Raw genomic sequence first — 16190 nt, 5'->3', positions numbered from 1 at the left:
GAAAGACGAGGTGAGTGTTTTATTTTTTTATTTGTTTATATTGGTATGTTAAAGTGTGATGTTTTACATTATTTGACTTAATTAATGTTAAGTAATTTGTGAAAGTTAATCCATTTGAACCCATTTTTTTTTTTTTTCAAAACTAAATGATCACATACTTTTATTCCTTGTAAATGAAACACTGCATGCCTTTTCTAAAAAGCAAATTCAAATAAGCTTTTTTTCTTGTCACAATTATAATGGGGGGAGCAGCTGATTTGCTAATTTGTAATTCACAACCCAATAGAAAGTTAAAAAATATAATTAAACATAATTTGATGTAACCACTGAAATTGATTATTGATTATCAATATAAAATTACCACAGTGTTTCCCACAGGATTTTGTGAGACTGTGGTGGGTGGACATCGGTTCCTCTAGGGGGGTCCGGGGGCATGTTCCCCCGGAGGAAAATTTTGTACATTTTAAATTTAAATGCATAAATCTGGTGTATTCTGAGAGCAAAATTATGTGACTAGATCAATAAAGAAATTTGTTCTCTTGTAAACAATTTTGTGCTCTAAAAGTAATTTATTTATTGGTGATGGTAGGGCACATTAGTCATGTACACAACATATAGTAGGCTAAATGATAGTTCATAAGTGGTCAAACATGTAGAGCACACATTTAAACCATTAAAATATGTATGGTTACCTGTGTTGAATTAATTTATTAGTGGGAGCCTGTATCTTTGATTTGTTAACCAATCCAGAATGCACTAAACACACCATCTCATTATAGAGAAAAATAACAAATGAATAAAAATATATTCATAAGCTGACCAATAAATAAATAAGTAAACTAGGTGAGTATATAATTCAGCAGCAAAAAAATATTCTAGCCTAAAAACTTTGCACAGTAATTTTATAAATCCAAATGTTAATAAAAAGTTTAAAATTACTATTTGTATTCTGAAATGAAAAAACGATTTATATTAGATTTATATGTAAATAATTAAATGTATTTATATTAATGTAACACTAAAAGGCGCTTATTTTAAATGTATTGTGCAGCTTTTTAATGGGGCAACAAGCTATAGATACGACAGAACAAAATAGGCTATTAATAATCGTTCAGTGTGCAAAACCATGATAATATGAAACGCTTCAAAACAGCAGCACAAACCGCTAATGCGCATCCCGGGTGCAGAATGATGCGCTCGAAGCAATATCGAGTCAGAGCGCGCAGTTGTGCTGCGCATTGAAAAATTCACGGTACAAAGAGAATCCCTGTGTACATCTGACTGTATCTAACAGTTTATTAATCATATGGTTCTTTCATTTTTAAATTCCAGTTATTGTGCGTGTGACACGAATTCATAGTCCTTGTGTTGTGCGATCTAACAGACATCCTGTAGCCAGAATGATGACATCGTTCAGAAACAGCAATAAACTCCAGCAAGATACAGGCATTTTATGCAAATCCGCAGCTCTTTATATACATATCAAGTATTATAATGGGAATATATCATATTGGAGAGTTTTACCGTGCTGACTGTCGTTACCGAACGTGACGCGCTGTTTGAGTGCTGAATGATTGACAGCTGTAGCGGAGGGAAGACAAGTTTCTGACCGTGAACTTATCGATGTATATTTCTTCTGTCCCTCACATGAAGCTATGGAATGGCTTCAGATGACTTTGAATATAGTACACGAACACTTAATTGGTGCTAATCTACTTATTTTGCTCTATGTCTCCCACTTTTGCCATATAAAAGAGCGCAATTATCAGACGGTAATTTATATATCGCGACAAACCTAATTTCCGTTTCATTCTGAGACTGTGGCGGGACAAATTAGAATGTGGCGAGCCGCCACAGTCTAGTCAATGTATGGGAAACACTGTATACCAATAGAGCCTTTAAGTATTTGATGTGTGAAATATTTCAGCCTCAGGCTGCTCCAGGAGTGGAGCTTTCACCCAGATGGCTAGTCAGGTTGGGACTCATGGCTTTGGACACAATGATCAGGAACCGCTGCCAAACCCAAACCAGCCACTGAGTCAAGAGCTACCTGGCTATTTAGCTCCTCTGCCTTCCGAGTTGGCTTCTTCTGTGTCAACAGATCAGACTGACAGGAAGAGGAAGTGGCAGAGCAGCAGCCAGCAAGCTCCAGATGATCGACATCCATCCACCTCATATAAGAGACCTGCCAAACGGTCACGCAAAGGTCAGAATAGGCTTATATTAAACAAGTAAGCCTAGCCAATTCTTACATTACTAATAGACATTTTAAGTATTTGATTTGGGAAATATTTCAGCTTTAGGCTGCTACAGAACCAGGAGTGCAGCTTTTACCCAGACGGCCAGTCAGGAGGTTGGGACACATGGCTCTGGTGTCAACAAAGATCAGGAACCGCTGCCAAACCTAACCCAGCCTCTGAGTCAAGAGCTACCTGGCTATTTAGCTCCTCTGCCTTCTGAGTTGGCTTCTTCTGTGTCAAAAGATCGGGCTCACAGGAAGAGAAAGTGGCAGAGCGGCATCCAGCAAGCTCCAGATGATGGACATCCATCCACCTCATATAAGAGACCTGCCAAACGGTCACGCACAGGTCAGAATGGCTTATATTGAAGACGTAAGCCTAGCCAATTCTTACATTACTAATAGATGCTTTAAGTATTTGATTTGTGAAATATTTCAGCTTTAGGCTGCTCCAGAACCAGGAGTGCAGCTTTTACCCAGACGGCCAATCAGGAGGTTGGGACACATGGCTCTGGTGACAACAATGATCAGGAACCGCTGCCAAACCCAAACCAGCCACTGAGTCAAGAACTACCTGGCTATTTAGCACCTCTGCCTTCCGAGTTGGCTTCTTCTGTGTCAACAGATCAGACTGACAGGAAGAGGAAGTGGCAGAGCGGCATCCAGCAAGCTCCAGATGATCGACATCCATCCACCTCATATAAGAGACCTGCCAAACGGTCTCGCCCAGGTCAGAATAGACTTAAAGAGGTTATGACTCAACTATTAATTGATTTGTCATTGTAAAATATTCTCAAGATCTTTGATGTAAAAACTGCATTAAAGTAAAATTCTTTGAGAGATTTCTTAAAGACATATCTTGTTATCTTATATTGCAGAAGCGTATGCGAAGGGCCCATTGCTGGGGCAAGGTGGATTTGGCTCCGTGTATGCTGGGACCCGCAGGTCTGATGGACTGCCAGTAAGACATTTTCTTCCCTCTTTCATTCAAACAGCCTTTAGAAGTGTTCACAGAGTTGATATTAGTAAATGTCATATGTCACAATGAAGCAGGTGTGATTTACTGTGCTTTCTGTCTACAGGTTGCCATCAAGTATGTCTCTAAAGGCAGGACAAACAAGAGGCTGAAAGTTGTAAGTTCCAGCGTGAATCTGTTGTTCTGTTTACACACACGCACACTTCCGCTTTCAGTCCTGGTTTTAATGCAGCATTTGTCATTGCAGGAAGGAAAGGGTCTGCTGCCACTGGAGGTCGCACTGATGACCTGGGTCAATTCAGCTCCTGCCTGCCCCAATGTCCTGCAGCTTGTGGAGTGGTTTGACTGTCCCACTGATTACATCATGATCCTGGAACGACCAGTTCCTTGCCAAGATCTCCAGAGTTTCTATGAGGAGAACGGCTGTCTGGATGAGAGCCTGGCCAAGAAAGTGCTGGTCCAGCTCATCACTGCGCTGAAACATTGCGAGAGACGCGGAGTCTTGCACCGGGACGTCAAGCCACAGAACCTGCTGATTTCCACAGCTTCACATGACATCAAGCTGCTGGACTTTGGTTGTGGAGACCTCCTAAAGGACTCGGCCTACACATCATTTTCAGGTTGGTTTGCGTTACAGGAAGAAAGTTCTTACTACTTGATGTTCTTATACATGGATATTTTGCAAATGTTTGATTATCAACCAGAGGGAAACTCTACATTGACTCAGGGCTACATTTAGTTTGGACTGGAACCTTTTCAGTGGATGTTTTTGATCTTTTTGGGTATCTCAGGCACTCATCAGTATGCTCCTCCTGAGTGGTTTCATCAGCACCACTATCATGCAGGACCGGCTACTGTTTGGTCAGTGGGGGTGACGCTCTACAAGATCTTATGTGGTTTTTTACCCTTCAGAGCCACATGGAGGGTCACCTCTAACAGCAGACTGCACTTCCCCAGAGAGCTGTCTACAGGCAAGAGATAGCATACATTCAGAGATGAAGCCAGACAGAGAAGTTTGTTCTGTTGTGTAACTGAAGAGAAGTACTGTGTTGTGTGTAACAGAGTGCTGTCAGTTGATTAGCTGGTGTCTCAGTGCAGAGGTTGCAGACCGTCCCAGCTTAGATGACATTGAGCGCCATCCCTGGTTACACAGAACAGGTGGCCAGTGATGTTACACTTATCTGAAGGACAGCAGTCATAGGTTGGATTGGATTATTAGGATCAGTCTAGATAAAAGGTTTTAATTATTTGTATAGGGTGATCAGGAGTGACACAGGACTTGCAGAGGCGGCTTCCTGTGCACCTACGGAAAAGAGGAGTGGACCATGAACTAATGGACGCTCCACAAACATGTTATTTTATCCTCTTCTCCACTGGTAGGGTCCCTGTGTGGATGAACATGCAGCCCCAGCTGAAATCGGAGCCCTGATTGGTCAGAGATCGGCTAGTTGGGCAGAGTCTAAGGTAGCAAAATGTATATTTTCCCCCCGATTAGAGTAGAAAACTTGGGACAGAGTGTAAACTAGCATCATGCGTTTTTGAAAATTTAGACAAGGAAATAAGAAAAATCAGAATAACAAATCTTAGCGGTCAAGTAAGTTCAGTAGGTGGCGATACACACATAGAATGCAAATCACCAAAACACTGAAGATTTTTTTTAATGCTCAGAACAATAATCAACATATGGTAAGGAAGTTTGCCATATGGAACCGGGGGCACTGAGCACCTGGGTTATTATCGGTAACTAAAACTAAAACCAAAAAAAAAAAAGATTACAAAATACTTATAATACTTATATACTTATTTTATTTCATCTTGTTGCTTGGAAGTTTATATGGACAGACCCTCGACCCCTCAATTTTGACTTTGGGAGTGAGTCTACTCGTGTGTACACTTCAGACAGCTTCATATATCACAATTCAACATGATTGTGACCGCACACAACTCTAGAGTATGATTTGTGAATTATTTAGAGATTTAACATTGACCTTGATTTAACCTCTGTCATAGTAAATTTTCATTTGTGTAATTTTTAAGTATACCTATAGACCTAAAGCACAGTATATAAAACAATTTATAGGGAAAACTGTAAGGCTGTAAGGGCTTGACGCTTACTTTTTTCCAAGGAGCACATGTGCTCGTAAGTTGAAAAATTTAGGAGCGGATTAAAAACTTTAGGGGTGCAATGCAAATTTTTCAAATGTGTTTTAGATTAATAAGGGGATATAAAGAGACATTATAAGGAGAATACAAAATGTACACAAGGTTTTAAATATTTCTGCTTCAAACTGTTTTTAATAATTATATGTATATTGGCATGTGACAATATCAAATTTTCATTTAATGATGATTGCTGAAGATTTTATTAGGGTAGCCTATATGGTATCACACATTGAATTAATAGCTTTTTTCTTACAATAAAAATAACTCTGAACATTGAAATATACAGTAAAACATTACACAAAAAATGTATAACGCAAACAAATGTTTCAAACAGATTAAAATGCAATACAACTATAAAGAACAATAGGTAACCCTTTACAATATAGTCCCATTGGTTTGTTAATGCAATTAGGCTAACATTAACTAACAATAGCTTGATTCAGAATACAACTGTTCATTGTTAGTTCATGTTAGCTATTAATAATAGCAGATACAACTTTTGATTTTAATAATGTACACTGTTAAAAATGTCACCTTGGTTTTATTCCAAAAAGTTATTTCAAAAGGCAATTATTTGCATCAGACTTCTGAGTATTTTAAACTCCTCTAACTTGTGTTTGACCAATTAGACATTACATGTCTTCAACAGGGATCCCTGCGACTGAGGTGGCATAGAGTACCAGCTCTGACTGATACAGGAACCTCTGGGGCGACCAAGACATGGAGCTCTAGGACCTCGTCAACCAAGATTGGTAGCTTGGAGTCCAGGCTGTCCAAGATAGGAACTTTTGTGGAAGGGCAGCTCTGTGATTGGGGTGTTAATGATAGGGAGCATCAATAAAAAAGAAGGGCAAAGAAATTAACTATGGACAAAAAACTATGTACTCATCCCCAGGCAGCAATACCACAAGACGCAAATATCGATGCCTCAAGCCTGGTGCCAGATGCTACCAGAGATGGCCAGCCTCACAAGACGCTAAGAACTGGAGGGATGGAGAGGACACTTGTGTAAACCTGCCACATGCTAAGCTGACTAAAGAGTACTTCCTTGGTGGCTGTGAGAGGGTGCTCTTGTCTCCACAACTTATGAGATGACCTAAAACAAAAAGGTTTATTGTCTAAAATCAGGTTTGTTATCTAAATACAATACAGAACAGATTTGACTTAGCATTTAAAAACTGTTCATAACTTCTCATCTCTGAACACTTTTTGCTGATCTTAGGTACCTTAAACCGGTTGTGGAGAAGGAGCCTGTCAAGAACAATCCTCTCTTCAGGATCAGGATGCAGAAAAACATTGATAAAATGGCTGCATTCTGTGCAGACTATTAACTTTAACTTCCTTAACACCTGCTCACTTTTAAAAAATATATATATTATTCTAAGCTGCACAGTTTGGAAAAATTTTAATTCAAAGCAAAGGCTTTGCACAGAAACAGTTATAACAGAAACGCTTATATACATAAGGTGAAGTATGTATGATTTTTTTATAGCTCAATGTGTAGCGAGAGTTTGGGCCGTGGCTACTGTAGCAGGCGGAGCTATGGGAAAGGAAATTCAGCTTTAGTTACAGTGGTGAACGTCAAAATTCGCTGCATTTACTGTATATCTTCAAAGATTAATGAACACGTCAAAGTGAACAGAACATTGTGATGCTACACGCTAAAAAGCGTGCTTTAATACCATATACTGTAGCATCATCGTGCACCCGTTCAGAAAAACACAGTTTAACAAAGACAAATGCAGCACAGCCAAAAGTATTGGACCTGAAACATGCCTTCACAAGAACCAGTAAGAGCTGCGTTTGTGATGTTTAGGTTGCGAGAAAGGGATGTTTGCAAGGTTTTTGGAAAACGTGCTTTATTTTGTAATTCCGCTCGGTGTCACTAGTGTCACAGAAACTACATACTTCACTTTTAAAGGAAAGATAAGGAACATTTTACATTATATTAATCATGTTTTAGGTGCTGTTTTCATAGATGCCAAGTCACATGGTCATGACTAACCAGCTCTCTTTCTTATTTAAATTTTTGCAGAATGCAGGGATCTGATTAGCCAGTGCCTAACCCGGGATCCAAAATCAATGGATTAGAAATGATCTGGATTGGAGAAGTTCAGGAGATTCACTCGATCAGTGATTTCAGGTGTGAGGAAATGTAACAGACAGAGTACGATTATTATTACTTGTCTTTATTTCTGTATTTTATTATTTGTAATGAGATTTTCAAATTTGTGTTCAGTGTAATGTCAAGTCAAGTCACCTTCATTTAGATAGCACTTTATGCAATCCAGATTGTTTCACTGTAATAAACAGGAAAATAGCAGAATCTGTGATGCAAACAGAATTCAATTCTGTTGTAAATCAGCTCTAAAAAACATTCATGTGTTGACTTGTCCATATAATCTTTGTATTGGATAGGAAATAACAAACTTGCTGTCCTTGGTGGATGGCTTGAGCTCGAGACTCAACCTGAAGCCTGAAGACCAACTCCAACCTGTCAGGGAACTCAAGCCGCCACACCAGAGACCTCAGAGCCTGTCCACGTCTGAGCAAGAACATGAGAGACTTCAAGACTGGAAAGAAGTCATCAAGTCATCACAGCCACATTTGCTTTGTTTTGAAAAAGGAATTTTTGCTTTTTTTTAAAAAGTCAAGACATCTTTGTTTATAATAGCATTTTAATGTCGAGAGTAAAGTTACATGTAATGGCATTACGTAATTTAATTACAAAATAAATGTAACTATAATTCATTGAGAAAAAAAATGTGTAATTAAATTAGTTACTTATGAAAATGTTAATGATTAAAAAGGGAGTTACATCTGAATATTTTCTGTAAAAAGCTAGGAAAAAGCTGCTTTGCCTGTTTTTGATGTGCACAATGCCTTCTCCTGCCATTTAAAGGCTCTTTAGTAAGGTGATACTAAAATCTGATTTTGTGGTGGCTGTGCTCTTTCAAATTAAACTATTATGATCTTAATTTAAGTGATGAAGGATTTTGAAAGTCTGACAGTAATCAGTGTTGAGAACTACTGTAAGGTTAACCCTGCCTGGTTTAAATGTTTAACAGTTGAAAACATTCATTAGAAATTTAGAAAAGTAATCCAATGTAATTAGTTACATTACTTTAATAAAAAAAAGAAAAGGGTAACTTGTAATCTGTAACCTATTACTGCACTTAATACAGTACAGATTATTTCAAAGCAACTTTATAGTGTTAAACAGGAAGATAACAATGATGCAAACAATCCAGTTCTGCTGTAAAGCAGCTCTAAGACAGTATACTGTCATTATTCAGCTGAAGTCAGTTCAGTGTTGATTCAGTTCAGTTCAATAACTGTAAAGTTCATAAATTATTGAATTCAATTCAGCTGTAAAGCAGCTCTTCAGAAAACAGTGATGTCATCATTCAGCTCATTTAAACAATCTCAACAAACATTATAAGTGGATCTTAGTGGGATCATAAGACATTTGACATGATCCATTTAAATAAATGCTTTCAAAGAATAGGAAACTCAGGTGCATGACACCCCTCTCCATGTTACAAAAAAAGAAAAAAAAGACCAGGTTCACATACTCTTCCAATTCAGTCATGTTCAGTGCATTGTAAACTTTGGTATTTTGCACTTCTTATTGACAGACATGAACTTGTATTGTGTGCAAAAAGCTGTGTAAAGATTCATTTAAAAAAAAGAAAAAAAAAGTTTTTGTTCCACAGGAAAAACAATTCATATGGGTTTGGAGAAACATCGGGGTCAGTAAATACTGAAAAAATAAATAAAGGAATTTTTACATTTAAAGGTAACATGAGCAAATTACCATGGCTGTTATCAAAGTCTGCCAGCACTGCTGACTCAGGCTGGAAATCTCATAGTGATAACTAGATGAATGAGAATCAAACCACTAAATACACAGAGCCAACAAGAAGACAATTCAGTATGAGCTGTGGAGCCTAATAAAGATACAAGAAAGGAGTCCCAGTGCGCAGAAGTCCCATCTGGGACATCAAGTCTTTAGTGGCATTTTATGCTCCTTTTTATAGCAGCTTATGCTTCTGTTATTCAATATTCTGTTAGTAGCCTACATCTATCTGTGTGGTGTGTAACACTTTCACTCATTTAGAGATTCATTAAAAACCTTTTATTGTTGTTAAGACAAAGAAATAATGCACGGCTATGATGAAATTACATAAACATACAATTTTTAAAGTACATTGCCCCTTACCCCCTATCTTCAGTGTAGTTATCTACTTTTTGTTACTAACATGTAATGTAGCTGACAGGCTACTTGATATCGTAAGAAGCTCATAGCTTAAAGTTTCTTCAAATCGTGTCTTGAAAAAGTGTAGCCTACACTTTTAAAAAGTGTAATTCTTATTAAAACATAATCTACTTTAAAGAATATACTTGAGAGTGAACTGAATGTAATGTTTTCGGACATTGCATGTTCATTGCAATGAGATGAAAATGTATTATGGGCTAACATTTATGTTAAAATTAGCTCAAATTTAGAGTGCTTTTTTCGACCCGCTTAAGTAGGACTTAAATGTAATTTCATAATTTCTTCTATCGTCACTGAAATATGGTTCAAATGACAATAATTTCTGGTAAACTAAAATACACTTTAATTTCATTTTTATTGAAACTTGTATGCTTTTAAATATGTTCTTCCTACAGCACATCCTTATCCTGCCTGCGGAGGCAGCATTTCTCAGATTTCGGACGCAGCCAGAAACAACGACCACGCCGCTAAGTGACGCCTATTTCCGGGTATACCCGCAGTATGAGGAATGCCGACGTCAGTGTCAGCTGTTTTTACACAACATGCTCTCATGCCGGTAGGACATACTTCCACAATAACATAGAATGTGATGAGAAGAATCAGTCCTCCAGTCGACAACTGCATATTTAGTATCGACTAACCATCGGATCGGGCCACCGCTTTACCAGTGACAGTAAGCGGGCTTGACTCCTATGGTGGATTTCCACGCCCAGCTGTACTCGCATTCAGTCGGATGAAATCGTACAGGCAGCCGTTCAGATAAGGTGTGGGTTCCCTTTTCACTGTTCATTTGTCTTTTGTATTTATTATCTACGTTGATATAGACTATAGTTTGCTCGTAGTGGCTTTATCATTTGAATTGAAGTGTTTTTGACATTGTTTACATTCCCGGTCATTCAATGGCAGATGTTTTTACTCACAGCGATATGGAAAAACTTTCACGTAAACTCTTTTTTTTGAACATACACATTTTTAAAATTTAATGCTTAAGATTTGCAATAATAGTATTATTATTGTTGTTTGCATTTCTTTTCTTTGAAAGTCACTGACGAGAATGTAAATATCCATTTTTTTATAATGCAGCCAGGTACTATTTATAAAACATTATTTTACAATTGACTACATATTTTGTATGAAATATACTTTTTGAAATAATTATTTTATATTTTCACCAGTGTTTCACAATAATTTTTGTCTTTGAAAATATTTATAATTAAAAGAAGAACTCCTTGACTGGCAAAGAACATGACAGCCGATGATTAATTATTATTTTTGTTTCAAAAATCCTACATTTAGATTGCCCTCAAAAACATTTATTAATAAAAAACAATTAATCAAATCTTCTCTGCTGTATTAATAAATCTTTTTGATGACCGCAGTTGTAGAATGACTATCAGAGAATGATAACATGCAGTATACGTCAAATCACATGTCTGTCACATGTCTGGATTTTTATATCAGTGCTCTTTTGATTGGATTATTATTGGATACTAATTTGAGATTTACATTTTAATGTGCTGATTTTTTCCCTGATCAATTGGGTGAAGCATTTTTTAAGCATTTTCCATGATAGCTATGCCGATTGATTGGTCCAAAGAGCAAACCAACAAAAACAACAATTAATGTTAATGCAACCTTCTTGTCTGTGTGATAAGAACAATTCAAGCAGATGATATGAACACTTTTGTGGCATTTTAAAGGTTTGAAGGTCAGACACAGGTAATGATGGCCGTTAAGTAATGTGACACTCCCTTGCTACAAAAGGACTGATACTGATGTGGCCAAAACTATGAGGCCAGTAATGATCTCTTATAATCTTTAATGATTCATGATTGCGTAATGCTTATAGATGTCTTTTAGTCTAGCCTGTATGAAGCAAATAATGACCATGCTGATCTTTGCTTACTCTCACGTGTTTTTAATGAGAAGAAGGGGATTAACTACTTTTTTTGTCTAATATGATTATCAATAAGTTAAGCTTTACTCTGTGCTAGTTAGCAGGGTCCTGCAGGTTTGTTTGCTGTGGTTCAGAACATGCTGGATTAAAAGAACCATGTGCTCAATATAATTACTGCGTGTGTCCCCCCCCACCCCACCCCACCCCAATATAAACTCTACTCTCTGCTGTTCTTGGCTTTCTCCGATATCTGATCTCCATAGATAATTCATGCTTTGGCCTCTCTGGCAGGGTTTGTGGTGGTTGGGTGTGGTTTGTGCAGTAGCCTGGGCAAGCCAGAGGGTGTCTGTGCATGGTAAAGAAATGTCCCAGTTGTGCCATCAGTGCATAGATACATTTATGCTTTGCCAACCTATTAACCCTTAAGATGTATACCTAGCATTTTAATTTATATGTGATGAGAGATCATTATAAGACAGATATTTAGCATCTTTGACAGTAGGGTAGGGTAATGTAAGGAGCTCATTCTCTGCTTTGAAACGATATGTATCATGAAAAGCACTATACAAATAAATGTGAATTGAAAAATGTGAATATTATCAATCTTATATCATGATAACAATAATTTTTTTTTCTGTAAATAATGTTTTTTTAATTTTCACAGTTCTCAAAAACAACATTAGAAATCTCAAGAAAGATATTAAAATAAATTCATGCTTTTTTATATCATATGTTTATTCACAAATTACATCAACAACATACAAATTTTAAGCCTAATGCACAGATCCAATATAGGCACATTTGTTTTTTCATGCTCATTTATCTTAATGGATGAAGTGAGTAATCATTACCCATCCAATCACCATTTTTGTATATTAAGTGTGTTAAAATAAAAACTTCTTACAATTGTTTTTTAATGTAAAGTTGGGAATTTTTCCCGTTTACTTAAAGTAAGAGCAAGTTACATTAATTTTCTTATATAGTAGCGAACATCAGCACAGCTGATGGACAAAGAATTGTTCATTCTGAATACAGATTTCTACGGCCTTGTACAGTTATTTATTGTGGTTATGTAATTGTTGTATTAGATGGTTATTAGATAGTTATCATTAGTATGGCTTTCATTAATGAGTTAACAGCATTTCCTAGCAGCAGTTACGATACAACATAACATTTGTTAAAAATAACCTTTATTTCAACAATATATCAAATACTTAATTCCCGTGCAAAGTAACATTCTAGTAAAAGGTCAGCATCTGAAGTAGATTCTGGTCTATGAGAAGGCATCAGAAAATAAAAAAAAAGAAACACTTTACAGTTTATTAGAAATAGATTTAAAATAACAATGGCTTTTGCAGCTGAAGGAGAACTGGTACTGTTGTAGAAACTGCAAACATAAGAGAAGAATATGAGTCTGTACAAGTTTCCCACTGACATTTTGGAGAACTCTGGGATTTTTAATGCTTTATTTAGTATCACAAATTGCAGAACAAATGGAATATCTGTTTTGATGTCACTACCAGAGAATGAAATGATTTAAAAATTATTATTATTATTTTTTTTTTTGCATTGCCGGGTTATTGGTTTGCATGTAAACTGGTGAGGAGGGTATAGTTTCAATAAGCCGATTTTTTTTTTGGTAGTTATCAGTGTAATGGTGTGCATGTATAGGTTATCACTGAAGGTATAATTCATTCAAAGGTGTCAAGACATTTTACATGAGAATGTCAGGCCAGCAGTCCATGATGGTTTAAAAAAAATGAAGATTCTTGTTTTGGAATGGCCAAGTTAGAGTCCTGACCATAACATAACTGAGATGCTGTGGCATGACCTGATATTTGATTTGTATCAAAGTCACTTTAAGACCGGTCATTTCACTCGGTGGCCATTTTGAAATACCTCTCGGGCAGCTATTTCAGTCATAGTACAGCTCACATCCCTTTGAATGGGGAAACATCAAATTCTCCAAAGCTGTTCACTAAGCTTACGAATAAATCACCAATGAAATCGGATTTATTCCGCTATAATGCGTTTTGCACTTTCTCCCATATACTTAGTGATATAAATGCATCGTCTTTCTATATATAGTCTTTGTTTGCATAGAGGGCAATAGTCAAAAATTCACCCTGTTGTGATAGTCTTAAGCTACAACAGAAAAATGTTTGTTGGTTGTTGCTGCTAAAGGAGGATTAGATGTACAGGTTACTATATTCACTTGTTTCACACAGGCACATTTTTGTGTGCATTATTTACACATTGGCCTAGTTATTGTGACTTGTTTGTTTAGTTCAGACAAACTATGCAAAATTTGCTTGATGCAGCTTTGTTGCCTCATTGTCTGCACATCAGCTGATTTGTTCAGATTAGGTGCTCTGAAATAGAGCAAGTCAATAGACAAAGGTAGCAACATAAAATAAGGATTTTTTTTTCTTCTTCTTTTTTTTTTTTACATATTGCATGCATTTGTTTTCCCAGCATTTCATGGGCCATCAAATATGCACAGCAAGAAATACAACCAGAATTCCAGGAATGTTTTAAATTTGAATAAAATGAAAACTAAAAGACTTTCAAATCACATGAGCCAATATTTTTTTCACAATAGAACATAGGTAACCTAACATGTTTTTAACATGTTTTAAAATTTTAAAATTTTATGCACAAAATTAGCTCATTTCTACTTGATGCCTGTTACAGGTCTCAAAATAGTTGGGATGGGGGCATGTTTATCATGGTGTAGCATCTCCTCTTCTTTTCAAAACAGTTTGAAGACGTCTGGGCACGAGGTTATGTGTTTCTGGAGTTTTGGTGTTGGAGTTCTTGCCTGTTATAGGTTTCCAGCTGCTGAATAGTTTGTGGTGTCTTTGCCGTATTTTTTAACGAATGATGCACCAGATATTCTCTAGGTGAAAGATCTGGACTGCAGGCAGGCCAAATCAGCACCTGGACTCTTCTACGAGTATGTGGTTTTGCATTGTCCTACTGAAATACACAAGGCCTTCCCTGAAATAGACGTCATCTGGATGGGAGCATATGTTGCTCTAAAACCTTTATATAACTTTCAGTATTCATAGTGCCTTCCAAAACATGCAAGCTGCCCATACTGTATGAACTTATGCACCCTCATACCATCAGAGATGCTGGCTTTTAAACTGAACGTTGATAACATGCTGGAAGGTCTCTCTCCTCTATAGCCCGGACGACACGGTGTCTGTGATTTCCAACAAGAATGTCAAATTTGGACTCGTCTGACCATAGAACACTTTTCCACTTTGAAACAGTCCATTTTAAATGAGCCTTGGCCCACAGGACATGACGGGGCTTCTGGACCATGTTCACATATGGCTTACTTTTTGGATGATAGAGCTTTAGTTGGCATCTGCAGATGGCACAGCAGACTGTGTTTCCCGACTGTGGTTTCTGGAAGTATTCCTGGCCCCATTTAGTAATGTCATAGACCCAATCATGCGATGAGTGATGCAGTCGTCTGAGGGCCCGAAGACCACGGGCATCCAATAAAGGTCTTCGGCCTTGTCCCTTACGCACAGAGATTTCTTCAGTTTCTCTGAATCTTTTGACGATGTTACACACTGTAGATGATGAGATTTGCAAAGCCTTTGCAATTTGACGTTGAGAAACAAAGCATTCCACAATCTTTTTACACACTCTTTCACAGATTGGAGAGCTTCTGCCCATCTTTATATAATGTTAGCTATGCTATATACCTACAAACAAGGACAGCTAGGTGCCAATTACGTTATCTAACAACACAGTTGATTTACTCTTCCGATGACGATGAAGCTGGTTTTAGCTGGCAGACTCCAAAGTTGAATATTAGGCCAGAGAGGGGTGTGATGAGAATGATTTTTTTTTTTTGCTGTAGGGTTTAGTCAACAGAGAGAGTAGTGCTTGTTTAAATGCTTCTGAGTTGCTTTAAAAGCTGAAAGAAAAAATATGTGTGATTTATTTTATTTTTTAATTCTTTGTCCCAATCTGATTAAAAATAGCCAATGTAAATTTTCTGTTATTCACCTTTTGCAGTGCCTTAATAAGATAAGTTCACTTAAAAATGAACGCTCTATTATCAGTTATGCACCCCCATGCCATTTCAGAACGCTTTTTTCCCTCATTGCTCTTTTGCATAAAAGTCATTGTCTGACAAGGTCCAAAACTGAAGAAAACCCCCCACAAAAGTTGTTTATGGATTTGTACATTATATTCTTCTGCATATTATTCTGTTGATTATGAAAAAGTTTTGGGAGATAATTTGATGAACATCCTCAGAGAGATAATGTGTGTGTTATATAATGATCTTGTGACTATGAGATGATGTATACTTCCTTTTTTCATGGAGGCTGGAGGGTGCATCATCTCTGTTGACTGCTACATATGATTTTTTAGACCGTTCAGTGGAAACAGAAAGCTATATAAAGACCTGTATGATACGTAACACCTCATTTGAAGGTGACTTTCGCCTTTAGCAGGGCGGTATAGGCTTACTTTTTTTTTTTTAACTCTGTTGTATTCATATTTAGTTTTTTTTTTTTCCCTTAAGTGAGTTTTTTTCTTTTGATGAAAATGTTCTTTATTTAGTCAATATTTCATTGTGTCACTTTCACACATATCATAAAAATATGTC

At 37.0% G+C, this 16190-nt stretch overlaps 2 protein-coding genes across 5 annotated transcripts in view; both read left to right on the top strand.

Moving 5' to 3' along the window:
- The first annotated feature begins 1962 nt into the window (after positions 1–1962).
- On the top strand, positions 1963–4384 carry LOC137007558 (serine/threonine-protein kinase pim-2-like). Its single transcript, XM_067369097.1, has 8 exons — positions 1963–2206; positions 2298–2588; positions 2679–2969; positions 3118–3200; positions 3322–3372; positions 3463–3835; positions 4007–4186; positions 4278–4384. Exons 1-8 carry the CDS (start codon positions 1963–1965, stop codon positions 4382–4384), a joined length of 1620 nt encoding a protein of 539 aa, XP_067225198.1.
- A 5773-nt stretch (positions 4385–10157) lies between these two features.
- ccser2b (coiled-coil serine-rich protein 2b) overlaps positions 10158–16190 on the top strand; it is an 88711-nt gene continuing 82678 nt past the window's right edge. For all 4 annotated transcript variants that reach the window (XM_067369372.1, XM_067369373.1, XM_067369374.1 and 1 more), the window contains exon 1: positions 10158–10421. The gene's annotated coding sequence lies outside the window, so the exon portion shown is untranslated. The remainder of the gene's footprint in view (positions 10422–16190) is intronic.

Source organism: Chanodichthys erythropterus, chromosome 19 (assembly GCF_024489055.1).
Source record: "Chanodichthys erythropterus isolate Z2021 chromosome 19, ASM2448905v1, whole genome shotgun sequence".
Lineage (NCBI taxonomy): Eukaryota > Metazoa > Chordata > Actinopteri > Cypriniformes > Xenocyprididae > Chanodichthys > Chanodichthys erythropterus.
The sequence above is the reverse complement of the archived record's forward strand: the minus strand, read 5'-3'. Positions and strand labels throughout refer to the sequence as shown.

Excerpts from the sequence above, each read along its gene's own strand:
- LOC137007558 (XM_067369097.1), top strand. The coding sequence starts at position 1,963 with ATGGCTAGTCAGGTTGGGACTCATGGCTTTGGACACAATGATCAGGAA. Across the intron at positions 2,970-3,117 it reads TGCCAAACGGTCTCGCCCAG|AAGCGTATGCGAAGGGCCCA; the intron begins GTCAGAATAGAC and ends CTTATATTGCAG. Across the intron at positions 3,373-3,462 it reads CAAACAAGAGGCTGAAAGTT|GAAGGAAAGGGTCTGCTGCC; the intron begins GTAAGTTCCAGC and ends TTGTCATTGCAG.